General features: G+C 38.2%; 4 protein-coding genes across 4 annotated transcripts; 2 read left to right on the top strand and 2 right to left on the bottom strand.

Annotated features, from left to right (window-relative positions):
* Positions 1-6676: 6676 nt before the first annotated feature.
* LOC18991759 (NAC domain-containing protein 6) lies at positions 6677-7826 on the bottom strand. The gene has a single exon (XM_006415082.2). It carries the CDS (start codon positions 7767-7769, stop codon positions 6723-6725), a length of 1047 nt encoding a protein of 348 aa, XP_006415145.2. The 5' UTR covers positions 7770-7826; the 3' UTR covers positions 6677-6722.
* Positions 7827-10635: 2809 nt separating this feature from the next.
* On the bottom strand, positions 10636-12843 carry LOC18991758 (glucan endo-1,3-beta-glucosidase 11). The gene is made up of 3 exons (XM_006415080.2): positions 12629-12843; positions 11342-12525; positions 10636-10940 (listed from the first exon to the last, which is right to left on the bottom strand). The coding sequence occupies exons 1-3, from the start codon at positions 12681-12683 to the stop codon at positions 10866-10868; spliced, it is 1314 nt and encodes a 437-aa protein (XP_006415143.1). The 5' UTR covers positions 12684-12843; the 3' UTR covers positions 10636-10865.
* Positions 12844-20783: 7940 nt separating this feature from the next.
* LOC18991757 lies at positions 20784-23477 on the top strand. The gene is made up of 6 exons (XM_024152140.1): positions 20784-21305; positions 21388-21675; positions 21969-22119; positions 22246-22259; positions 22796-23256; positions 23339-23477. The coding sequence occupies exons 1-6, from the start codon at positions 20784-20786 to the stop codon at positions 23475-23477; spliced, it is 1575 nt and encodes a 524-aa protein (XP_024007908.1).
* Positions 23478-24894: 1417 nt separating this feature from the next.
* Positions 24895-25497, top strand: LOC112083917 (uncharacterized protein At4g04775-like). The gene is made up of 2 exons (XM_024152139.1): positions 24895-25083; positions 25168-25497. Exons 1-2 carry the CDS (start codon positions 24895-24897, stop codon positions 25495-25497), a joined length of 519 nt encoding a protein of 172 aa, XP_024007907.1.
* The last annotated feature ends 321 nt before the right edge of the window (positions 25498-25818 follow it).

Below are 25818 nucleotides of genomic sequence, written 5' to 3'. Positions count from 1 at the left end.
TTGGAGAACTCAATGCTTATTGTCATCAGAATGTGTACCACCCACCAAACTACTGTATTCACTTCATGAGAAGACAAAAAAAAGATGGCCTCTTACTAAGGTGGTTCTTCGTGAAAGAAAATAGTTAGTTTCCACTAGTTCTAGATGTGTTAAAAAATTTAGCTTTTGCTTTCCTTTTTTTTTATGAATGTTAAATTTTATTCAAATCCAACAAAAAACAGCGTTTCTACATAATGAATGCAAGCTTTTTTTAAAGTAATATCCCTAAGTATGGGAAGATTACATCGCTAAGTTCAGGTCGTTGGTCTTGATGCAAACCAGAGCTGCAAGTCTTCTTCGTAACGAATGTCACCAAGCATTCGAATAGCACTGAATCGATTTCTGATTCCCTTTGTCAATATTGTTGATTAGCTCTGGTGCTGTGCTGCATTTCCTTCATGCCGTCTTTCGTTCCTTTCTCTCCACAACCTATAGATAGTAGACTGAAACAAGTATCATATGATATATGTGTTTAAGTCTTCTCTGGTAAGGCTTCGAGATTATATCCATATTTGTCTAATCCACACCGAGAAGTTATGTAGCATGATTCCTTTTGCTAAGTTTGTCCACACCTGCTCCGAATAAAGGCACACGAAAAATAAATGGCGACATGTCTCCAGATGATGGTTACACAGGATGCAAAAGGTGGGGATGTTTGCGTTCCAGTGCTGCATATGATCTCTAGTGCTGAGCCTATTTTGTAGAGCAATCCAGGTAATAAATCCGTACTTAGGGCAATGGTGTGTGAACCATATCCCTTTTGCCCAAGGTACCTTCGGCGACGAGGATCTCAACAGATCTTGGGTAGTTTCCGTGTTGAAATTCCTTTTAGTCATTCTCTTTCACTAGTCAGAGATAAGAGTCCTCTGCATTTGGTTGGTAGTGTGATTTAGCTTGATTTATCTCCTCTTCCACCCTGTTCAAGATCGGAAATATGTGTCTTCTCCTTTTATGAGTGAGAATGACGTCTTTTAGCGCTGAGGTTTCTCCAATTTACAGATCAATGAAGCCTAGGTCCTAACAGAGATAGCAAATTCCCCATCGATGACTTGCCAAAACAGAGCATTTTGACCATTTCCATGCTCGACCTTAAGGAACAACGCTGCTTGCTCTCGTACTATCAAGATCTGCTTCCAAACCCTATATATCAAAGTGTAGCTCGAGCCATATCGAGGTACTAACCATACCGAGTTGTGCTGAATTCGATTCGCACATGTCCATGAAACCCATAGAGAACCTAATTACACAAAAAGAGTTTTAATCCTTACTTTATATGTAAATTAGGAATACACACATTCAATTATAGCATATGGAAGAATTCTACATCTTCAAAATTGAAAATACAAATTTTTTTCATTATATATTATTATTATTATTATTATTATTATTATTATTAGAGATAATTGGCTGAAAGGGTAGTTTTAAGTTTTTTATTTGCTGAAAGGGTGTGTTTTAAAAAAGGTAATGACTTTGGGTAGTTTTTCTGAGTTAATAACCAAGCTGTCTTTTGCAAACTTATCTTATTACATTCCGATGCCATTATGAATTATTTAAAGAGTGAAATTATTAAGTGAGGACTTATTGAACTATTTTGACCCTGACACATTCGAATTCAACAAACATAATATTCGCGCACCCTTTTTTTCCTTCTTACTTCGACACCGCCACTGTCTCCAGTGTTGAAGTTCATCGAACAAATACCCAGTGTTCATCCTCATTTCTTGTTTCTCTTCACTTATTCAATCCAAATCCATCCGTGTTTTCAAAAAATGACTTCGAAGTAAAAAAACACTCAACTGATTCGAAGCGGACCTCAAAGAGATTGATGAAATCGCAAGAACAAAACGTGACCGAATTGCGAAGATCTGCCCGCACTAAGAATTGCCTGCTAAGTCATTATATCAAGGTTCATAATTGGTTGATTTTGTTTTTTAGGGTTTATTGTTTTGAGAAGTTTGCATTAGGGTTTTTCTTAGTTTTGGGGTTCATTCCACTCAATTAGGCCTTAGGTAATTTGTATTTCAATTTTTAGGGTTCTGATGCTCTCGTTTTGAATTTTGTACTAATCGATATCTTTCATAACTTCCAGAGTTTACCTCATCAAGCTCTGATTCAGAATCCCAAATTTCGGAAGAACTATCAACTCGACTGTTTGCCCCAGGTTGCCATCCGATTGGTGCCCGATTAAACATTTATTCGAAGACTCATATCCTCTGTTCCATTCGTTCTGCTTTGGAAGGTACCGAAGTCTGGCACACTATTGTCAAATCGCAGTTCGGCAGGTTGTTCGAGTTCGCTGTTGCTAGATGCGCTAATTCCGCCAAATTGATCCATGCTTTACTGTGTCGCATGCTTGTCACAAAGAAGAAACACGAGATGTGGTTTGTATTTGGTGGCAAACCACTGAGGTTTTCTCTTCGGGAGTTTCATATCATCACCGGACTAACCTGCGGTCAAATTCCATCAGAAGCTGAGATAGAAGAGCATATGAACCTTGACTCTATTTCTATGTGGAATAGACTTTTCGGAGCTAACAATCTAAACATCGATGTGCCGCAAGTGATTTCGATGTTGCAAGACCCGAATTTGCCTGATTGGAAGAAGCTTCCCCTTGCCTTAATCGTGATTGTTGATGGCATAGTCGTCTGTCCAGACAAACACCTCAAAATCACCCATGAATATGTCGAAATGCTTAACGACATCGACTTCTTTCTTTCATATCCGTGGGGCAGGGAATCATTTCTCCAGACATATGCTAGGTTAGGTCCTCCTATTTCTACTGCTGAGGTTCCAATAGGAGATCCAATTAAAGAGCTTCGGATTAGGTTGAAGCAGCAGAATTCCGCGTGTTATGGATTTCGTCTACCTCTGCAGCTATTAGCTTTTGAATCAATTCCGCTGTTGTTGTCTAAGATTCCAGCGTCAGATGATTACACCAATTTCTTCGAATATACTGGTGGCAAGCTCACACAAACGATTCTCCATTATGAAGATATAATCTGCGGGGTTCCAGCAATTGTTATCACATCATGGTCTGATGATAACCCATGACGTAAGTTCTTAAAATGTGCTTTCGGAACCGGCAGATCTTCTCGCGGCTGTCGCTTCTTTTCATGAGTCGACTCGGAACCTTCCCACGGATGGCAGAAACAGAGTCTTATCGAAGCTCGGGATGAAATTCGCCGTTTGAAAGAGGAGATCAGAAAAATCAAAAACTCGGGTGCGTATGGATCTGAGAGAAATCCCGCAGAAGTTGTTCAGGGATCGTCCAATATGAATCTCTCGACTGCTTGTGGGCCTGGATCTGTTATGAAACTCGCCGAACTTCAGGAGTTCTCAGATCTGAAGAACGTCGTAGCTGTCTTGGGGTCAAGAGAAGACTTCTCGAAAACTATTGTGAAAATTATTTGTATCACTTTCTGTGTTGTCCTTTCAGTTGTAATTTTGGGCAATGAAAGTTTAGCTATATGTAGTTAGATCTCTGTTAGGTGTTCAAATTTCCCATTTCCTATGTTTTTCCTATGTTTTGTGTTTAGGTATTAAGTTTTTCAGGTTTTCAGGTATTCATGCATTAAGTATTCATGTATTCTGTTAACCAGATATAATGGTAATGGTATTGTATTCAGAGTTTCAGGCATTTCAATATACAAGATTTATAGCTGGTATTCTGATATAATTTAGAATTATTGTCATTCAGTATTCTGATATAATTTCTATTCCTGATAACTTCTTTATCTCAGAACCAACTAAATGTTTGACAATCAATAAAATGTACAATAACTCATGATAAATGTAGGACAAAGATCTCTTCCAATCCTGATTCATTCAGCTACACACGTATTCAGGTACATTGAACCTTGGACAAATACTCATGATAAATGAGCTATTCAGCTACACACGTGTTCAGGTACTCTGGTATCCAGGTATTCTGGTACTGAGGAATTCAGGTATTCAGGTATTCGGGTGTCCAGCTATTCAGGTATTCAGGTATTCTTATGTATTAGTAGAAACAACCTTAATTTCCTAAACGTGGCTATTTAGTCTGTTACAAACCTGATTAATAAAAGAGCATAACACTCACAAAATAAGGTTGTCATTGGGTAGTTTTGGTATACGGAAACAGTATTCAGACATGAGGTATTCACGTTTTCATGTATTCAGGTACTCTAGTATTCAGGTATTCTGGTCGTGAGAAATTCAGGTATTCAGGTATTCAAGTGTCCAGCTATTCAGGTCCAGGTATTCTTTTGTATTGACACTCGAATACCTGAATATCTGAATAGCTGAATACTAGAGTACCTGAATACATGAAAACGTGAATACCTGAATACTAGAGTACTAGAGTACTCATACCAACCTCGATTTCAGAAATTAATTAGAGATCAATTAATTATGGGTAGTTTTCATAAACAACCTTCATTCATAAACGTGGCTAATTAGTCTGTTACAAACCTGATTAATAAAAGAGCATAAGACTCACAAAATAAACCCACACCCATTTAACATCAAAAACCAGCACTAGGGTGTTCTCATGCATCCAGCTTTAGGTTGTTTTCGATTTATGTCACTTTTCGCTTCTCCAAATGGTGTACAAACCTCCATTTCCCGAATATTCGGATTCCTCACCCATTCATAACTTGGCTGTTTTCTTGGAACCACCCCCTTTTTAGGACTTAGTACCTTTAGTTCTGACTTCTCAAAGCGGCTGAATGTAACAAATAGGTTGAGTGACTTATCTGTTTTACGCAGAGATCTAAAAGCTCTGTATCCCAGGTCTGTGCAGATTTCGATTGGAGCAGAACCATTTCCATTGAGCTCAGCCAGAGCGTCTTCCAACCAGTAAAAGACTTCAACAGCAACCTGTGTTGTTTCTTCTGCGTACTCGTCACTAATGACTCTTCTTAGCTTAACAATCCCACAGATATCTCGCAAATTGATGCACCTCCCCAGTCAAGATTTATCTATCTTGAAATCCCACACCCCCGTTATGTATCGTATCCACTGACCGGCCATTACAACAACGAAGGTATTCCCCATTTCTGTATAAACCACCGTTTTAACATTAGGTTCTAAACAATGTTTTTTTTAAAAAGTGTACGATTTATCAAACAAATTGTAAATTTGTTCTGAAATTACCTTCTACAGGGCTGAGTAAAATTCCTTTCCCTCTGTCTCTGGGAACAAGAAATCTTCCATCTTTCTCCATTTCTTCGATTTCTCTCTTTTTTTTTGGTACCCTCAAGGGTGTGTTGTACACTTAACCCGGGAAATATACGTATTATTTGTCCAATCAGACAGCAAATCAGGGTTTTACTACAGTAATAAAGATATTTTCAGTAACTTATGTTAAATCTCCCGCCAAAACTGCCTCATTCAATTTCCCCAAAACAAAATTGTCCCCAAATTTGAAACCCAACACATTACCCTTCAAAAACTACTCAAAGCCCATTTAGCCCAACAAGATATCTGTTTTATTTTAAAACGGCATCGCATTACAACTGTTTTCAGTAACTTATGACGTCAGCGTCCGTGTGTCCGTGTGTCGGGAGATTTGACGTCAGCGTCCGTGTGTGTCACGCGTTTGACAAAACTACCTCGGCTCAGCTGTTTTCTCTTTCATCCTTTTCTTCTAATAAGGGCAGACCTGCCATTATGAAAAATGTATTGTACCAAAACTACCAGAAATCCACATGCGACCAAATACACACCCATTTAGCAAATAAAAATCTTAAAACTACCCTAAATGCAAAGAAGCTCTTATTATTATTATATATTCTCTCTGTTCAGAATTATTTGATGTTTTAGAAGATTTTTTTGTTCAGAATTATTTGATGTTCTCACTTTTCAATATAAAATTTAATGAATTTTTATTGTTTTTAACCTTTTATATTCTGAAAATTGTCGGCTGAATTATATTTAAACAAATTACAAATAATATTTTTAGTGTAGAAAAAATAAAAATTAAATGAATTCTTAATCTATGTGTAAAAATCTTAAATATCAAATAATTCTGAACAAATAGAATACTCACTCTGTTCAGAATTATTTGATGTTTTAGAAGGTTTTTTTTGTTCAAAATTATTTGATATTCTCACTTTTCAATGCAAAATTTAATGAATTTTTATAGTTTTTGACTTTTTATATTCTGCAGATAGTCTTCTTATTGGCTGAATGATATTTAAATGAATTATAAATAATATTTTTAGTATAGGAAAAATAAAAATTAAATGAATCCTTAAACTGTGTGCAAAAACCTTAAACATCAAATAATTCTGAACAGAGGGAGTATTATTGATTATTGTTGTTTTTCCAATTAAAGAAGATAATTAATTTCAAAACGACTTGAAAACTGTAGTCATTCATTCGAAAATTGTTAAATTATATAGAACTCACAGAGTTCAGAATGTTAATATGATTAGGAAAACCAAAAAATAAAAAAAATAAAAAAAACAATTGGTTATGCTCTAATTAATACGCTCTTTCTCTGCTCTGCCCTCTCACACACACAAAGCAGTTTCTCACTTTGATCAACCACTCGTTTGTTATTAGCCAAAAGAAACAACTAAAGAAGCTTAATTAATTGCATTAACCTAATAGATATATATTAGATTCAAAAAAAAACCTAATAGATCGTTTAGAAAAAGAAAAAAAACCTACTAGATAGAAGAAAGCTTTTAACGAGTTCAGGACTCGTTGTTATTGTTGTTGAGTGACGCCAATGCCTTCAAATTTTGTATGAGATCATCCATATCAACCATGCCGAGATCAACAGGGTCATTATCCAGTGATTCCATGAGTTCATCGGTACCAATCTCGTCCTCAGAGCCACCGAAACCATAAGGTTCTTGGTTTGACATCATCAAGACGTTGTTGGTGTCGTCGCTCTGCAAAGGAGGAGAAGGAAGAAGATTCAGTGCATCTTGCTCTTGATCTTGTTGTTGTTTATGTTGATTGATCTCATTAGCAAAATCAGCTTCTTGTTCTTCTTCTTTTTTTTGTTCTTGTTCTTCATCGATATTAATCATCACGTCCTCAACGCCATCAAAACCATAAGGTTCTTGGTTCGACATCATCAAGACGTTGTTGGTGTCGTTGCTCTGCAAAGGAGGAGAAGGAAGAATAATCTGTGCATCTTGCCCTTGCTCTTGATCTTCTTGTTGTTTATGTTGATTGATCTCATTAGCAAAATCAGCTTCTTGTTCTTGTTCTTCTTCTTGTTCTTTTTCTTCTTCTTCTTGTCGCTCGTTGTTGGGTAAGACGATATCCTTGTTCTCCTCTCGGTCTTTGATCAAACACAAGACCCATTCTTGGGAATTGGTCTTGTTCTCAAAAAGAGAATACTCCTTCATGTGCCAATCGGTCTTCACAAGATTTCCATTCACTTTCTTCAAATACACGAAACTCCGCTTGTAACCAATCACCACCTTATTTTCGTCCTCGATCTCTTTCTTACCGTTGTTTTTCCATGTGCCGCCTTCGCTTTCTCTGTTTCCCGGTACGGTCCGCGACGCGGTTGTCCTATGGACAAAATAGTACCATTTGTTTTCGGGGTACAGGGGGTTCGTGTCGTGATCAAGACGCCACGGGTCGTTTTCGTAGATGTTGAGAGTTTTTATGAATTCGCTCTCGTTTCTTTGGACCTTGTTGCGCAGATAACGCCTCACCAACCCCAAACCATTTGGAAGAAACCGAGTACCGACCGGATAAGTCATGTTTTGTGACGCCGACATATGATCAAGAAGAAGAAAACCTTGTTCGATAGAGCTTAATGATATGTCTTTTATTTTCACGTGTTTCTTTGTTTGTTTGTTTGTCAGCATAGTGAGTTCTCTCTCACGTATATATATATAGCGTTTGAGGGAGAGGAGAAATTTCTACGTAATGATAAGTGGATAAGCCACACGTTTTTTATTTTTCCATTCTTCTAAGAGATAAATTGAGCAAAGCTTAATCCATTGGTCAAAAATATGACCAAATGTATATTCGACTAACGAGAATATAATGGTTTTGACTGATTCAGATTATATTATCCATAAGGATATAATTCAGATTCACTGACTTTCCTTTTTTCCTCCTATCGAAATATCTCTGATTCTTTATTTATTTTTATGTTTTTTTGACAACAAGCATCTGATATAACTAAAACGTACGCGCGAGTTAAACATTTCAATGAAGGTGGTCTTGGAATCCGATTGGCATCAGAAATAAATAAGGCGTTATTATCTAAAGTCGGGTGGAGATTGATTCAGGATAAGGACAGCCTTTGGGCTCAGGTTTTGAGGAGTAAATATAAGGTTGGAGAGGTACACGATTCGTCTTGGATTGTTGCGAAGAGCCATTAGTCTTCTACTTACCGAAGCATAGGTGTTGGCCTTAGAGAAATAGTAATTCCAGGGCTGTGCTGGGTATATAATGGGAAACGGCAGAAGTATACGTTTTTGGAACGATACATGGTTGTTGGATAAACCTTTGGTGGAGATGATTACGGGGGTCTTACCGATCGGGTATGCAGAGATGCAGGCTCATGAGTTATGGAATAATGGAGGAGGATGGGATTTGGCTCGGATAATGCCTTTTGTCCCGGATGTTATCAGGCTGCATTTATCAACCATTGTACTCGATAACATTACGGGTGCAAAAGACAGGATTTCTTGGAAGGGAAATTCTGATGGGAGCTTCTCGGTTAAGGCAGCTTATAACTTCTTGACTAAGGACACCAGGCCGAGACAGAGTTGGGGAAGATTCTTTGAGCGTGTATGGAAAGTTAGAGCTCCTGAACGAGTACGGGTGTTTCTATGGTCGGTGGGAAATCAGCTCATTATGACAAACATGGAGAGATTAAGGAGAAATCTAAGCGAGTCGGGGGTGTGCACTATTTGCGAAGGAGGGGAGGAGACAATTATGCATGTACTCCGGGATTGCCCAGCGATGTTGGGGATATGGCGCAAATTGGTTCCGAATCGGAGACGAGCAGCGTTTTTTTCTAAGTCGGTTTTGGAATGGGTGTATGAAAATTTGGGAATGAAGAGTGAAGTGGAGAATATTGAATGGGCTACTCTTTTCGCTATGGCAGTATGGTGGGGGTGGAAATGGCGATGTGGAGATATTTTTGGAGAGAATAGAAAATGCAGAGATCGGGTAAAGTTTGTTAAGGATGTGGCTCGTGAGGTTCAATTAGCGTATGAGAACCAAGGAGAAGGACGGGTTCAAGTACAGAGAATTGAGAGATTTATAGCATGGAAACCGCCTTCTAATGGATGGATGAAGTTGAATACCGATGGGGCTTCGCGAGGAAATCCAGGTCTCGCAACTGCAGGTGGCGTGTTAAGGGATTCTGAGGGCAATTGGAAGAGTGGATACGCGTGTAATATTGGCTTCTGTTCAGCACCTTTAGCTGAGCTTTGGGGAATTTACTACGGTTTATTCATGGCTTGGGAACATCGGGTTTCAAAACTGGAAATCGAGGTAGACTCGGAGATTGTGGTGGGTTTCTTTCAGACAGGTATAGGTGATACACACCCCCTGTCCTTCCTAATACGTTTGTGCTATGGCTTTATTTCTAGGGATTGGATAGTCCGGTTTTCACATGTCTATAGAGAGGCGAACCGTGTTGCAGATGGGCTAGCTAACCTTGCTTTTTCTTACCCTGTGGGTTTTCGTAGTTTTGTTTCTTATCCGTCTGATTTGGAGTTGATTTTGTTTGAGGATGTTGTAGGGGCTGAGCGCTCGCGTTGAGTTCGGATGTAATTCTCTTTAGTTAAATAAAAGTGGGAGACAATTGTCTCCTCTCATTCACCAAAAAAAAAACATTACAAAAATTAAAATTAAAAACTCACCAGTTTTAGGATCTAAATTAAGGATGCAGACGTGTTTCCAAATTCATATTTCTGTTTGAATTAGATTTACTTTTTATCATTTAGCTACTTATATATCTTTATTCATTTTGACGTTCTTTTTTAATCTTCTTGAAATATTAGCAAAATTAAAATTTATTAAAAAAAAAGTATTCTTTTTGTATTCTAATTCAAAAATATAAAAACGTTGATTTTTGGAAAATTATGGTCATCTTCTTGATTGATATCTTTTTTTAGAAGAATATTTATGATTTTCTAATTGAAAAAAGCTTGGTTTTCAAATAAAGATTTTATTTGTTAACTAAATTGAAAATTGTTTACTTTTTTTTCCTCTCATGCTATTATTAATTAGAGATAATAAATGCCAGTGATATAGTTTCTAGTTAATATATTATATTTTTGTGTAACTGAAAAAACATTTTTATCGATTGAATAATTTATTTAAACGCAATTGCGAGAAAGAACCAATTTTTATTATATTATTGTACCTCTTTTTGGGATTTAATTTTCTTTTTTTTTCCAATGTAGAGATGGTATAGTTTCAAATAGTATAGTTTTCTTGATCTTAACTAAGAAGATAAAAACACATGTCAAAATCTTGTGGAGTAACCAACACTTGTTGTGATCATTTTAATTACAATTTAGATACCTCAAACTTAATACTAAAACATATATAAATATCTAAGTGTATTATAGGCGATTGATAATTTTAATTTTAATTTTTTTTAATATGATAAGTAATGGACAACATAGAAGAAAACAAATTAAACTGAATGTGATCCTCACGAATATAAGAAGAGTATTATTGAATGGAATATAAAAGTGAATTGAGTGTGATCCTCATACTACATAAGGTGCAAAATGAATTTCTAACATAAATACTATAAACCAAAAAAAAATGCCCGTGATAAGCTCTCCAATGGTAATCTGGAATTCGGAAGAATGCAAAACAGTTAACTCTGTTTCGTGTAATCAAAGGAAGCGTCTCTCGCCAAGTAACATGCTCACCATCATTAACAATATTGCTACAGTCCCTTTTCTTTTCCCCTGCAAAAAATCATAAAGTATTATCACTTAACAAACACTCAAAGGTAAATTTGGCATAAATAGATTAATCAAAAACAAATTAGAAGAGAAAGTATATGACTAAAATTTGATATCATTAATAGTTTACTATCATCACACTTTTCACTTTTAAGGAACATGACATGAAAAAAAAAAGTATCAAATATGACTTCAAATTGCAAAAGTTTTGCTTTAAATTTCGTTCCTAAAATTGGTCTAACCATCTTTCATTTATTTTTGATGAAACCTTGAACTGGAATATTTTTAGAATAAAGTTGTAACTTAATGTTGAAAAAAATCGAATCTTTCGCTTTACCTAAAAAAAAAAAAAAAAAAAAAAATCCCAACTTTAACCGAAAAAGAAAAAATGCGAAGAATCTTACCGGAGCCGACGAAATTGCCAAATAACCGGTCGACGCACTATCCGGCGCCACAGGCATAACCGGCGAAACCGGCATTTTCCCACCTCCTCCTCCTCCTCCTCCTCCTCCTCCTCCTCCTCCTCCTCCTCCTCCACTACTACTATTACCACCGTCGTCTCCGCCGCTAGACCCTTTAACGACGTCGTTTAGAGTAAACCCAAGCGAGTAAGCCTGAGTCCCGTCAGGTTTAAACAGCCCGTAATTCCTCTCCGACGTCGGGCCAGGCTTCATGTTCTCGTTGAAGAGAGCAAAAACATAGACGATAAGATCGTTGTTCGGTCGCAAGGGTGTTTTCGTCTTTTTACCCATCATCATCTTAATCAGGTTTCCGTTATACCTCTTCGCGTTCTCCGGCGTGGCTCCGAACTCGTCGTCGTCTCCTTTCGACGGCCACCCCGTCTCCGATATCTGAACCTTGAGAGATTTATACCCCGCCGCCGCTAAAGCAGAGTACACGGCGTCGATCTGCGAGAACAGCATGTTCTCGTAGCGGAATCCGGTGGCCGGATCTACGATTCCTTGATTCGGCTGGAAGAGGACGAAATCGAGAGGGATCTCTTTAGGGTTTCCTTTGTAGGCGAAGAAAGGGTAAGCGTTGATTAAGAACGGAGAGTCTGTTTTCCGGTGAAATTCGAGGATTGGTTTGAGCGTATCGATGAGATCTGGGTGAAATTCGCCGGCGGAAGGTGGGAAAGAGGTTTGGAGGATGGAGAGAGAGTGTGCGGTGGTGACGGCGATTTGATCGGAGAGACCGGCGGTGATTAAAGCGGAGTGGACTCCTTGCATTGCCGGGAGGAGGTTATCGGCGAGGGAAGAGTCGTTGAGAGCGAGGATTTCGTTTCCGATTGTGATGCAGGTGATGTTAGTCGCCGGTAAAAATGGAGTCACGTTTTGTTTGATCCACGTTAGGGCTTTTGATGGGTCTCGCATTTTGGAGAGGTACTCGTTCCCGAGACCGACGATGAACTCTACGCCGGTGCCGGAAAAGGCTTTTAGGATCTGTGGGTTTGCGTCGTAGAGCTTTACTTTTGTTGCTCCGATTGATTTCACTAATGGGACTACTTGTTCCGGTGACGGGAGGTTATCTCCGATTTGACCGTAGTTGACGCCGATTGAAATCACCGTCGCCGGGAAAATAACCACCACTGTGTAATCACATTTTGAGGTTGTTAAACGACGTCGTGTTAATAAACCGTGACAAAGCGAAAAACTTTAAGATAAAGAGAGAAGCTTTAAGATAATACGAACCTGAGAGGAGGAATAAGAGGGAAGAAGAAGAGCGATGGAAGGTGTTAAGCTCCATTGATTGTGATTGATTCCGGTGAATACCGGCGGTGGCGGCCGGCAGAGAGGTGAGAGAGGTGGTGATGGATGTGGTATCGAAGGAGAATTGCAAAATTTAAGTATTGAGTTTATCAACAGTGGTCGGAGAGAGAGTGAGCGTAGTGTGGATGTGAGGTTTTGATTCGTTATTACTTTTGATTATTAAATTGTTGGATTTCGGATATTTTTTTGAGTCGGCGATTTATGGAAGGAATCTCGATGTGGTTTGCGTATAATATATGTTTCCTACTTTTGTTGTTAACTTTAATATTAGTTCTAAAACAAGAAAAATAGTTTTTTTATTAATACTAAAACAAGAAGTAAACCCAAACATGTTAAGACAAGAAGTACAGTTCAAGACTCATGAGGAGAGTTTTATAATTAAACTAGAAAAATAGGCAAATGTTTCAATGTTAAGTGTCTACACAAGTACCCATACATAGAATGAACTTGCTTTGATTACACGATCATTTTTTAAAAAATGAAGCAATTCTAGAGAGAAGCAAAGAAAAGAGAAGAAAACAAGCTTCACATGGACGATTCATTCACGTCACTGATTGATTCACTGATTGAAACCCTAAAAAGATTTTAAAAAACAAAAATTTATAATTGCATTTGGGGGAAACTGACAAAGGTTGATGAATGTCCACCGTTTTATAAAATCAACGGCTCTGATCTGATCTTCTCTGTTCTCTCATCTGACTTTGCGTGGCTTTTGAACTTTGCACCGGCAAAGGTCGGCTCCATATTCAATTATTCATAAATTTAATTTCTAACAGAAAAGTGCGATATTCTCTAAATAATTTATTAGTTGGTGATTTGTTTGGTGTGTTATATAATAATTGTTGGTCTAGTTGACAAATAAATTATTGTTGGTCTATTGGTTGAAGAACATATTCTTCTTCCATTAGCCTTCTTTGATGTAGTTGTATAGTCTTTACACTTACAGCTTCCACGTCTAGGTTCAACCAGAAAATACTTAAAGTTCTTGTAGCATATCTTTTCTTTCGAAACTTTAACCAATTAGACGAATGTATTTGTAATGTAACTACTCATGAGTCATGAGACTAAATTCATAAGATGTATTTCTTGTAAATATATTTTCCTTTTAGTGGATTTTGAGAAATAGTCTCGGGAAGATGTATCTCTAGTTAAAGGGCGTGAACTCACTTAACTTCTTCTTCTCTCTTTCTCTCAAACTTTCCATACTCTGTTTTCTGCACTTGTTTGCGCTATTGTCTGTTTTGTGACATTAACAACTTCATATATTGGTTTGTTATACTCATAAAGGTAATGCTTTTGAGTCTCTGAACCTTAGCACGTTTTCGTTAGAAAGATTTGACCTTTGAAAGATAATCTTCAATACAAACAGAAGTCGATCTAACATTAAAACCCGTTTACAAAATTGAGATTTTGCCATCAAGCTATCATAGTGTAATTACACTACAAGAAAAACACCGTTTTACAACGGCCAAAATCATCGCTAATTCGTCGTAATAAGGCTATTACGACGAACTACCGACGATTTCCAAATCGTCGTAAACTCATCGTCGTAATAGATAAATCGTCGTAAAGCCGTCGTATAATCTACGACGGTTTATATTCGTCGTAACATCGACATAAAAAGATCGTCGAAAATGCGTCGTACAGCTTACGAAGACTTTACATCGGATTGCCTCGATACAGCGAAACCGTCATAAAGTCGTTGTTAAAAATTGACGTAGGATCGTCGTATAATATACGACACAAGTTTCGTCGTAATTCAATCGTAAAAGATTTTACCATTTAGTCGTAAAACCGTCGTAAAACACGGACGTATATTCGTCGTATCAGTCGTCGTATAATATACGACGAATAAGTGGTCGTAACTTCGTCGTACGAGTTACAACGAATATACGACAGTTTAATAAATTAATAATAATGATATTACGACGATTATACGACGTTTTTTTATAAATGAAATTAAAAAAAAATTCGAATTAAAATTTAAATTAAAAAAATAAATAATTACAATTTAAATTTTGATTAAAATTCAAAAAAAAAATTAATTTTAATAATTACAAAAAAACCCTAAAGATCTAAATCTGAACTAATGTTGATCCCGTCATCGTCCTGCTCCCCTTCGTCCTGCTCCACATGTTCTTTGCCGGGTCTTCGGTTGGAGGTTTCCGCCGCATGATCCCCAGATCTTCGGTTGGAGGCTTCCGGCGCCTGATCCCCGACTCTAGGAGGATCAACCCCGAGAGACCGGAAAATCTCCTCGTCCGTCTGCACCGATGGTTTCCTCCTAGAAGATGAAGCAGATGATCCAACAACTCCAGCTGCCCGCAGCCTGTCCAACTGCACCATGAGCACCGGGTTGTCGGCCCCCATAATCTCGAAGAGACCGTACAACTGGTCGATCTTCGTCTCGTACTGGGTCCGCATCTGATGGATCTCCTGGCGGATAAGCGGATTCGCTGCCCGGACATGACCAGTTGCCGTAGCGACTGGAGTATCACGGATGGATCTCATCCCTAAAACCCGGCCCTTTTTCTTAGGGGCAACCTGAAAATATGTAAAAAAATTATGTTAAAAAGTACAATATAAAGTTAAAATTACACTAAATAAGAAAAAGATCTTACCTCTTCGAAAATCTGGTCCATCTCCGCCACCGTCAGCGTCGGGGTGGATTGGACCGAGCTACCTTCGGGAGATGTCGGAGGCGCCTGCTGAGTGACCTGCGTCCACTGCTCCTCGATCCGTGCACAGGCGGCGTTGTAGATCTCCTCCGCCTGAGGATCCGTGAATTCGCCGTTCCTCTTATGGGTCTCGGCGAAGACCTTCGTCATCAGAGGAAGTTCTCCCCCCTTTTCTTCGACCTACAAAATAAAAATAAAAATAAAATTATTAATAAGACAAATAAGAGTTAATTATTTAAAAACAAAAACTTAATAATTTAAATTTACCATTATAAGTCGTGTCCCGACAAAAAGAATCTGACCGGAAGTGTGCGGGACATTCTTCCGATTTCCCGCATCGTCAGTAGCGTTCCTGAAAAATATATTAATTAGAATTGTATTAAATTAAAACACATATTTTAATTTAATCTAAACACAAATTAAAATACCTGGATGTGGAACACTTGACGGCAATAGTCTGGTTGTGCGGAGTCAACCAATACTGCACCAGACCCTGCCAGACGGTATCAGCCATTGGCGCCGGCTTGGCCTTGTCGCCGTCGACCTCCCACATCCACCTGTACTGAACTGGTCCCCGAGCTCTGCTTCGTGAGGGAGATGAACAGGAAGATGTTCCATAACATCAAAAAATGATGGTGGGAAGATCTTTTCTAAATTGCACAACAAGATTGGAATATTCGATGCCAATTGTGATATTACATCAACTGATAATGTTCATGTACTAAGATCCCGAAAAAAAGCATCAATGCCTCCAACAGCTTCATGGACATTTTTGGGCAAGAGTTCAGCAAATGAAAATGGAAATAATCATTGCATAAACACGTGGCAGTCATGGCTTTTCATCCCTGCAAACTTTACCCCCTTCTCAACAGATTTAGAAAGATTAGAAACATACCCATCAGGAAATTTAACGTCAGAAGAAACCCATCTCAACAATGCTGACTTTTGATCTGCACTCAACTGAAATACAGGAACTGGTGCTTTCCCGTTTCTCAGTATATGCAACTCACTTCTGTTGCATAAATCAGGCAAGTCCAATCTTGACTTACCATTGTCTTTTGTTCTTCCCGCTACGTTCATAACTGTATGCATGATGTTATCAAAAAAGTTTTTTTCAATGTGCATGACATTAAGATTGTGTCTGAGCAGATGATCTTTCCTATAGGGTAGTTGCCAAAAGATACTTTTCTTGTGCCAATTATGATGAACTCTATAACCTTCAGACATATTTGCAGGAGTGTGCCAGTTCCCCCCACGCGTTATTGTTTCCTCTGCCCCTCAATGCTCGATTTGCGCATGTATATCAGCTCCTGTTAAATTTACGGGTGGAGGGACATGTACACTTTTGTTCTTCATAAATAACCTCTTGATCCTCCGATATGGATGGTTATCCGGTAAAAACCTCCGGTGACAATCAAACCAACAAGTTTTTCTACCATATTTTAGCTGAAACGCATCAGTTCGATGAAGACAATAAGGACAAGATAACCTCCCATGTGTAGTCCATCCTGATAGCATACCATAAGCGGAGAAATCGCTTATTGTCCACATAAGCACAGCCTGCATAGTAAAATTTTTGCCCGTAGAACAGTCATATGTGCGAACGCCGGTATACCATAACTGATTCAACTCATGTATGAGTGGCTGCAGAAATACATCGAGAACTCGCTTCGGATGATTGGGACCTGGAACCAAAATACTTAGGAAAAGAAATTTCCTTTGCATGCACAAATCTGGAGGAAGGTTATAAGGAGTTAGGATTACTGGCCATAATGAATATTGTCTACCAGACATACCAAATGGACTAAAACCATCAGTGCACAGACCAAGATAGACATTCCGTTTGAACTTAGCAAAATCTAGGTATACCATATTGAAGTGTTTCCATGCCTTTGCATCTGATGGATGAACAACTTCTCCATCTACTTGTGTATGTTCGGTATGCCATCTCATTGATGCAGCTGTCCTTTCAGATTGATAAAGCCGTTTTAACTTATTAGTTATAGGGAGATACCACATGTATCCTTTTACGCCCACCAGTTTGCGGCATGTATCTTGGTTTTTGGCAAAATCGACATTCCTCCAGCTGATCATCATCTTTCCAAAAAATCATACAATTGCAAAAAATCATACAATTGTCAACACATACATCTATCATCTCAGAAGGTAGACCAAGACTAAAAATCAACTTCTGTATTTCATAGTATGTTGCCGCTGCCAAGTTATCCTCCGGTAGATACTCTTTCAGAAGATCAGCCCAATCATCCATGCAAACCTCAGCCAGGTTATGATCTGTTTTAATTGACATCATCCTAGCTCGCAACGATAATTTAGACATGCCTTCTCTACATCCTTCGTAGATTGGCTGATTAGCATTGTCTAACAAATCATAAAATCGTTTGGCATCTACATTAGGTTCCTCAACAGCATTACCAGTATGCATTTCATGAAATGCATCAGTCACCATCTCATGCATCCTATCATGATCTAGACTTTGATCAGATTGATACTGATTAGGCTGAAGACCATAATTCGATTCATCAAAATCAACATGACTTTGATAATTACTAATACTACCAGCATTCCCATGAGTATTACTGCCATATCATTCTCCATGTAGATACCCAAAAAAATATTGCGGCATAAACCCTATATTTAATAAATGCATCCACACGGTTTTGGTTAGTGTATACCTTGTATTATTGCATTTCAAACAAGGACAAAACATCTTCCCGCTATCTTTCGTTCTCTCCATATTTGTAGCCTGATATATAAATATTTCTAACCCGTTCTTGAACTCTTCTGTCAACGCCCCATCTGAATCTTTACGCATATACATCCAGCTTCTTAGCTCGTATATAGACATCTTGAAATAAACTCAAAATACTATCTCTTTTTATTGATTAGACAATAAAAGAGTCGGTCTCTTGTGTCACGTCTAGCCACGTGAATGGAGTAAACCTTTTAATATTATTACTTCTTTTTTTCAAAGAAATAACTACTAATTCGGGTTTCCAGCAATGGACAACCCAATATATCAGGATTTACAACACTATACTAAGGTTTAAGAGACCTACAATGGGTCTCCAGGATGATGATGCTCTTATGTTTGAATGATGATGTGTTGTGAATGAAAGAAGGAATGAAGATCTATTTATAACAAAATTTCAGGCTTTACGACGCTTTTACGACGATTTTTTACATCGCTTTTACATTCAACAATAATATTACGACGATTTTACGTCGATTATGCGATAAAATATTTCATCGACATTAGTTAGGTAAACATGTTTTAAATGTTCTTCACCTAACTTCTTTATCGACATAAAATCGTCGTAAGTGTACATCGAATACAGGTCGTCGTATATTCGTCGTAATGTTACATCTAATTTACGAAAATTTTGCAATTAATATCAAATCTCTCGTTATCGATGTATAATCGTCGTAATTCGTCATAAATTGTACGTCGCAGTTACGACAATTTTTTTGTACGACGGTTTTACGACGTTTTTTTGGTTTGACATAAAATCGTCGTACAATCGTTGTAAGTTTGCGACGATTTTTAAACCGTCGTAATGAATCATTGGAAAACGATTGTTTTCTTGTAGTGTTACTGTTATTGCATCATGTTCTTTAGAAAGACTTGAGACCTTGAATTGGACGCCCATCAAAACTTGACACCTCAAATGAGAAAGTGGATTAGTCAATTTTTAATTTGTCATTCTTAATTTAACACTTTAAAAAAAGAGGTACAAATAAAACTAGTAAACCCCCATAAAAACATGTTCACGTGTCTACTTAAATACCTACCCATCATCTCAAATCTTAAACTTTAATTTTCTAATTTGATAATATGAACTTGCTTGGATTACAAGACAAAAAAAAATAAAAATAAAAAGCGAATCTAGAGAGAAGCAAAGAAAAAGAAGAAAACAAGCTTCACATGGACGATGTATTCATTGATTGAAATCCTAAAACGTCTTTAAACAATAAAAATATAGAGAAATTACTTAGAATACACCAAAACTATCATTTTATTACTAGACTAACTTCATTAAACCGTGCAGAAGTAAAAGACATAGGATATTACTTTTATCCCTTATTTCATAAATATAATTACAATGTATGTCATTTTAATAATTACCCAGACTAAAAAAAAAAAGTTTGAGACCTAAGTTTTACAATGGACCTTTTTTACAATTACTGTTTTTTTTAATAATTTTACTTTGTCTTTCCACCACCTTCTTTCGGCGCCCTCTCTCGTCGTCCATTTTCTAGGGTTTCTGAGTTTTCTCTTGTCGAACCGAAATCAGCATTGGCGTTAGCGGCAATTTGTGCGTCGGTGGTTTCCTGTTTCTGCAAACTTTATCGCATTCGTTTCTTCACTGTTTCTGCCGTTCCGCCGGTTTCGTGTTTTCTTCTTCTCTTGGTAAACGAAAGGTTTGTCATGACTCTTCCATTCATTTAGTCTTCTTGTCAGTTCGTCGTTTACTCTTGCTCTGGTTTTAGATACGGTTTGTAGAGATTGAATTAAAAACCCTAATTTCTCTTTTTTCGTGAACGAGATTTGTTTTAAAACAAAGGAGATGTTGTGTGTGAGAGATGGTAAAGGATTGAAATTCTGGAAAATTATCTCATATATTTGAATTTACCGCGTTATTTCTGTAGATTTACATAATTTTGTCGCGGTGTGGCTGTAGATCTATGAGTTTAGGTAATCTTGTGGATGTAGATTTGAATAATGTTTAAGTGGGTTTGTATTTCTGGGCTCGCATTGTTTGAAGTTGTGTGCTCGTAAGTTCTTTACGGTGAGAAGATTTTTCATGTCGATTGAGTTTTGGTTTTTACTGAACCCTGATGAAATGGTAGATTTGTTTACTTTGTGTAGGATTACGGGTTAGATTTGTTTGACGTTGTTGTAGACTTGATGGGGTTCGGGTTTTGGGATGTGGAGATATATAAGTGTACCCCCAAGAATTGTTTGATAATGGTCGTAGACTTGTTGTACTTGGAGGCAAACTTGTTAACTATATCAGGTTGATCGTTTGACAAAATTGCTGAAATGTTTTTCCATGGCGTGCAGAATGGCATCTTATCCAGGCAGGTACTATGGCGATGGTAAGATCCCACCTCAGAAGAAGAGCATGCATCATTACTGTGTTTTGGGGAACATTGGAAGTATAAAGGAAAGTTTAGGCGACGAAGTGTGGACCTATCTTTTAAATTCTCCTGTGGGTGGTATTTGTAACCTTGTTGAAAGCGATTTCATCTGGTCGGCGAAGACTGTTCACAATGTTATCACACGACAGTTGGCCACATAAAAGAATCACGAGATATGGTGTTTGGTTGATGATCAACCAATTCGTTTTTCATTGTCTGAATTTGCTGCAATATCGGGGATGAATTCACAGCCGTATGAGGAAACTGGAACATGGGACAGTGATCATAAGGAACTATGGGGGGACATGAAGATTTCTCTGACCGATGGACCTAGCTGGGATGACCTGAAAGAGGTCTTACGGAGATGTAGAACCTGGTCGTATGACAAGCGGAGAATGGTTGGATGCTTATGTGTAATTGCTGTTGGCGTCCTTGGGCTGCATCAGTCTACAAAAATTCCTCTTAAGTTTGCGAAAACCGTACTTGATGTTGAGGCATTTGAACAATTCCCATGGGGCAGAGTCGCTTGTGAGAGTTTGATTGAGTTTGTGAAATTGGCGGATTTGAACAGCAAATCTTATACCATTGGTGGTTTTTTCCCCATTCTCCAAATATGGGTTTATGAGGCGATTACCATTGTGGGTGAAAGGTTCGGGAACAAGATTGACGGTATGGAAGTACCCCTTCTGTCATGGGCTGGGTCGCATAAGCGTTTCAACTTTGATGATCTTGTTCTCGAAGAAAAGAACAACCAGGAGAAGGTATGTACTTATGTTCTATTGTGCATTTGTGTAATATGAACGTTTTTGGCCAAGTTTCCTTATTAAGCATTGTATGTGCTAGGTACGGGTTAGACATATTATAGTTAATAATGGTGAGGACCCCAAACCACGGTGGACTGATGATACTGAGGATGTTGGAGTGGATAAACTCTTGGAAGATATACTCCATGATCGGCTCCCCATGAATGTTTGGTCACTAGATGCTGAAAATAAGAGTAAAGGGAAAGAACCAGTCGACGAAAGCGACGATGACTTTGTTGAAGCATGCATATCTCGTACGTCAAAGAAAGTTCTGAGGAACATAACGGAAAGGAGAAACAAGTGTCAAGGAAGCAGAACAGTCAGAAAGGTCAGTTGTTTGTAAGTGGTTTTTTTGAGTTTTTTCATATTGGAATGGTTAGTAACAAAGAGTTTTTTAATACGTAGGTTCCAAGAGTAAGTTCGGCGGAAAAGCCGACAAAGTGATCTATTGAAAATGATGGTATGGCTGAGGGGATAATGAAACTTCTCGGAGTACTTACAAACAAGGTAGACACTGTGGCCTCTCAACTGAGCACATCTATTGACGTTTTGAAGGGAGAAGTAGAGCAAAAAATGTCTTCAATGAAGGGTAATGTATCTGCGAAAATGGCTTCAATATAGGGTAATGGGGCTTCGAAAATGGCTTCAATGGAGGGTATGGTGCAAGGTAAATTGCGTCAACTTGAAAATGAACTGAAGGCGGTAAAAGAGTTGGAGAAAAATGCGGCCAATGAAGAAGCAGTGCACTCTAGCGGAAGTCTCAAAAATGACGGTAAGTATTTCAGTAAGTTATGTATGTGGGTATATTTTTTATATTTTTTGGGTGAATAGATTAGGATACAGCCAAAATAACTGGTTTCCTTACCATTCACGGATTGATATGTGTTTTTTCTTGCAGAAAATAAATGGAGAGTAATATGGTTGACTCCAGGCTTATGCTTGACACCAGACTTTTTGAATTTGTCGTTTTTCATGTGTACAAATCCTTTGTAGTGTATTTTCTGTTTTGTTTGGCAATGTGGTGAACTTGGTTGTGTTTTAAAATGTGGTTGACTTGGTTTTGTTTTTCAATGTGGTTAAGTTGAATTTGGTTTGCAATGTTGTCAACCTGATTTTCTTTCGTGCAGTAATTGAAATCGCTGTTCACTCTATTTTGCATTGCAAGAATTTCAATTTTCCATGCCGATTTAGTATGGGAATTTGTAACAACACGCAGACTTAATATAGTTTAGTGTTTGACGTTATTGACTTAGAAATTACTGTTCAATAATACATTAAGGTAGACTTATTATCACTATTTTGAGACGTAGACTTATTTTATACGCACTATTTTCAGACATAGACTTATTTTCCAATATTGGTGTAGACCTAGTATCATTGTAATTGTGACTGACTTATGTACTAATTACTAACGACTTATTCTTTGATTTTTCTTGTCCTCGAATCAGTCGTGGATGGTTATGCAGAAGCAGACATCAGATGGTATGACGATGCAGTGTGTTGCGAGAAGTACACCTGCGTTTGTGAAAGAAGCAGTTTTTCCTCCATATAAACTGACGGATGACTTGATCAACATAACCGACGAAGTGGCCAAAGCCGATGCAACCATGACGAAACCAACTGATTCAGGTTCAACGTTTTCTAACCCCGTAGAACGTGCTAATTGCAACAAAGTGGACATGGCTTTGAATGCACTTGCAGGTGCCCTGGGTGTAAAGACACCACCCAGGGCACCTGCACCGAAGCGAAAAAAACAAAAGGCCCCTTCGCAGTTATCCTCTTTCCTTGGAAAGTCTGCAGTCAGTCGCTTAAAGGATGGTGTAATTCGATCTCTCAGAGCTTATGATCCGTTCCATGAAATAAAGCCGTTTAAAATGGCACAGTTGATTGAGAGGATTAATGAAGAAGAGTAAGTCTGTTGATTCGCTTACATATAGGCCTGAGTTCCGTATATTAAATGGAAGTAACACCTATTTCTGGTGTTTTTACAGGGAGAATCCAATTGGATCTTTTGTAGGATCGTGCAACTTCTACAAAACTTTGATGACTCCAAAAGAGAGGTGGCCAAAGAACGACTTGAAATACGGATGGCTTGGAGAATGCATAAGCTTTAAACCCTTGCAGACTTAATGGTTTTCTTAGGCTTCAGGTTTAGGCGTATAAGGTAGATTCATCGATCATGATTTCCTTTGTCATTGACTGTTGGACGATGTAATTTTCAGCATATGTCCTCTTTCGCACATTTGCTGAGGAAAAGATCTCTCTGAGACCCAACTCCTTTCTATAGCACCAGGATTGCTTTCCTCAACCAATGCTGGGTTTGTTCATGGTATCATGACTACAAACAATTTGCAATCAATCCAAAGAACTTCATGTTCCGAGAGTCTTACATAGAGGTGATGAACGGCGCGTATCCATATTATGCAATTACAAACAAGAAATGGGTGGTTGACGTTGATCATCTGTATTTTGCGCACAACATCAACGGCCAGCATTGGATAGCTCTTCATGTTAACCTGGTCAGGCAACATATTGACGTCTATGATTGCATCATAAGTGCTTATAGTGACAAGGAGATAATTGAGGAGGTCAAACCGTATGCCAGGATGCTTCCGTATATGCTTAGATCTATAGCACCTCCTGCATCCAAAAAGGACATCGTTCTAGAGCAGTATACAATTTACAGGAGGAGATCCAATGTGCCACAAAATATACAGAGTGGTGATTGCGGCGTGTATACATGTAAGTTCTTAGAGTGTCTTGCTTTAGGTTACTCTTTTGAAGGGATTACCGATAAGAGCATGCCTTTTATGAGGATGAAGCTTGCAGTCGAGATTTTCGATGAGGTCCCTGACACATACAACCAAATGTCTAATCCACTACCTCGAGGTAATGTGACTGACCGTCTGTTTCTACACAATGACTCACAGCCATAGGGAAAATTGTGTTGGCTGCCTTTTGTTGCAGGATATGGGGTTACCGTTATCCTATCCCTTGCTCGGTTATTATGTACTTGAACTCGCAAATTTTTTTGTAAAGGCCAAATTGCCACGACCAATGGTCCATGTACGAGTAGGATGACATATCTTTTGTAAGGATAAGTGAGTGTAATGACTCTAATTATGCGGTAGTTTCTGAGACATAAGCTCATTTGTAGACATATGTTCTCCAACAGTAGACTTATTAGCATATTAGTAGACATAAAACATATCGGACATGTAGACTTATAAACATATTAGACATGTAGACATAAAACGTAATAGACATGTAGACTTATAAAACATATTAGACATGCAAACATAGCAGACTTATAAACAATAAGGGAAAGTGTACTTAATACTGCTTTATAGACTTATTAAGATATCCACGCGTCAAAATGCAATTGGGGTAGCGTTGGGAAAACATGTGATCTTTACTCGTCTCTCTCACCCGTGATTTATATTTGGGGAGACTTCTCGATTTAGGGTTACTCAGTTTTCGAACCAGATTTCCCTCAGTAAAGAAAACCTCAACTCAAGCAACCCTAATTCCTGATTTCGCCTTCACAATGCCGTTCAGCTACAGCAGTGGTTCGTCTTCGTCCGAAGGGATTTGGGCTTGTCCTTATGCTCGAGCGGATGCTAATTATGGAATACCTGAACGTTGTTTTTGTGGTCGTTGTACCGTCCTTGAGAAATCTACAGCAACGGCGACGTTCGGCAGAAAGTTTTACAGTTGCCTAGAGATATTGGGGGAGGTTTGTTTGGAAATTTTATTCACTTACACTATTTATCAGATATTGCTGTCGGTATTTGTGAGAACAAATTTAAATTTTTCCTAGGAGAATGATGAACACATTTGGAAGTGGTGGGATGAAGGGGTTACAGAGCAACTAGAGATTCTACAAAACAGACTAGCATACCAAAAGGAGATGATGCAGAGCTTTAACAGAATTGACCTCCCCAGCGATTCACAAATGGAGAGTCGTTTGGCTCATATGCGAGTGGTAATTGAGGGCAATGGGGATGACATATTGGAAATGAAGCTACAGGTAGAAGAGATTCAGCGAGACATAGCTTGGTTAAAGGAGGCATACACAAACAAGTGTTCAGATATCGTGCTTCTAGCGTTATTCGTTGTCTTTGCTGTAATGACTTTTCTGTTTAAGTAAACCGACCTTCACATATTGTTTGCTGCAATGTCTTACTATGTTATATGTCCTTGCTGCAATGCTGAAGAACCTTTGTCGGTAGTTATGCAATGATCTTGTAGGCTTAAGCCCGGTTGTTTCTTTAATAGGACCCATTTTCCCTTCTCTTCGGGTTTTCGGCATTAGTTTCTGTACTAGGATCCCGTGTACGTTACTTTGTGTTTGTGACGTTTTGTAGTAGACTTGTAATTTATTGTCGTAAGTAATCGTAGATTTATAATTATGGCAAAAATATGTCTACGCATACAGTCCGAGTTCAAGTCATTTCGGTTCAAGAAGTCT

This window comes from Eutrema salsugineum, unplaced genomic scaffold (assembly GCF_000478725.1).
Source record: "Eutrema salsugineum unplaced genomic scaffold, Eutsalg1_0 scaffold_5, whole genome shotgun sequence".
Taxonomy (NCBI): Eukaryota; Viridiplantae; Streptophyta; class Magnoliopsida; order Brassicales; family Brassicaceae; genus Eutrema; species Eutrema salsugineum.
Note: the sequence above shows the minus strand (reverse complement) of the source record. Positions and strands in the feature narration are given on the sequence as shown.

Excerpts from the sequence above, each read along its gene's own strand:
- LOC18991759 (XM_006415082.2), bottom strand. The coding sequence starts at position 7,769 with ATGTCGGCGTCACAAAACATGACTTATCCGGTCGGTACTCGGTTTCTT.
- LOC18991758 (XM_006415080.2), bottom strand. The coding sequence starts at position 12,683 with ATGGAGCTTAACACCTTCCATCGCTCTTCTTCTTCCCTCTTATTCCTC. Across the intron at positions 12,526-12,628 it reads CCTCTTATTCCTCCTCTCAG|TGGTGGTTATTTTCCCGGCG; the intron begins GTTCGTATTATC and ends GTGATTACACAG. Across the intron at positions 10,941-11,341 it reads TGGCAATTTCGTCGGCTCCG|GGGAAAAGAAAAGGGACTGT; the intron begins GTAAGATTCTTC and ends GATTTTTTGCAG.
- LOC18991757 (XM_024152140.1), top strand. The coding sequence starts at position 20,784 with ATGAATTCACAGCCGTATGAGGAAACTGGAACATGGGACAGTGATCAT. Across the intron at positions 21,676-21,968 it reads GAAGCAGAACAGTCAGAAAG|GGTAATGGGGCTTCGAAAAT; the intron begins GTCAGTTGTTTG and ends GCTTCAATATAG. Across the intron at positions 23,257-23,338 it reads GAGAGGATTAATGAAGAAGA|GGAGAATCCAATTGGATCTT; the intron begins GTAAGTCTGTTG and ends GTGTTTTTACAG.
- LOC112083917 (XM_024152139.1), top strand. The coding sequence starts at position 24,895 with ATGCCGTTCAGCTACAGCAGTGGTTCGTCTTCGTCCGAAGGGATTTGG. Across the intron at positions 25,084-25,167 it reads GCCTAGAGATATTGGGGGAG|GAGAATGATGAACACATTTG; the intron begins GTTTGTTTGGAA and ends AATTTTTCCTAG.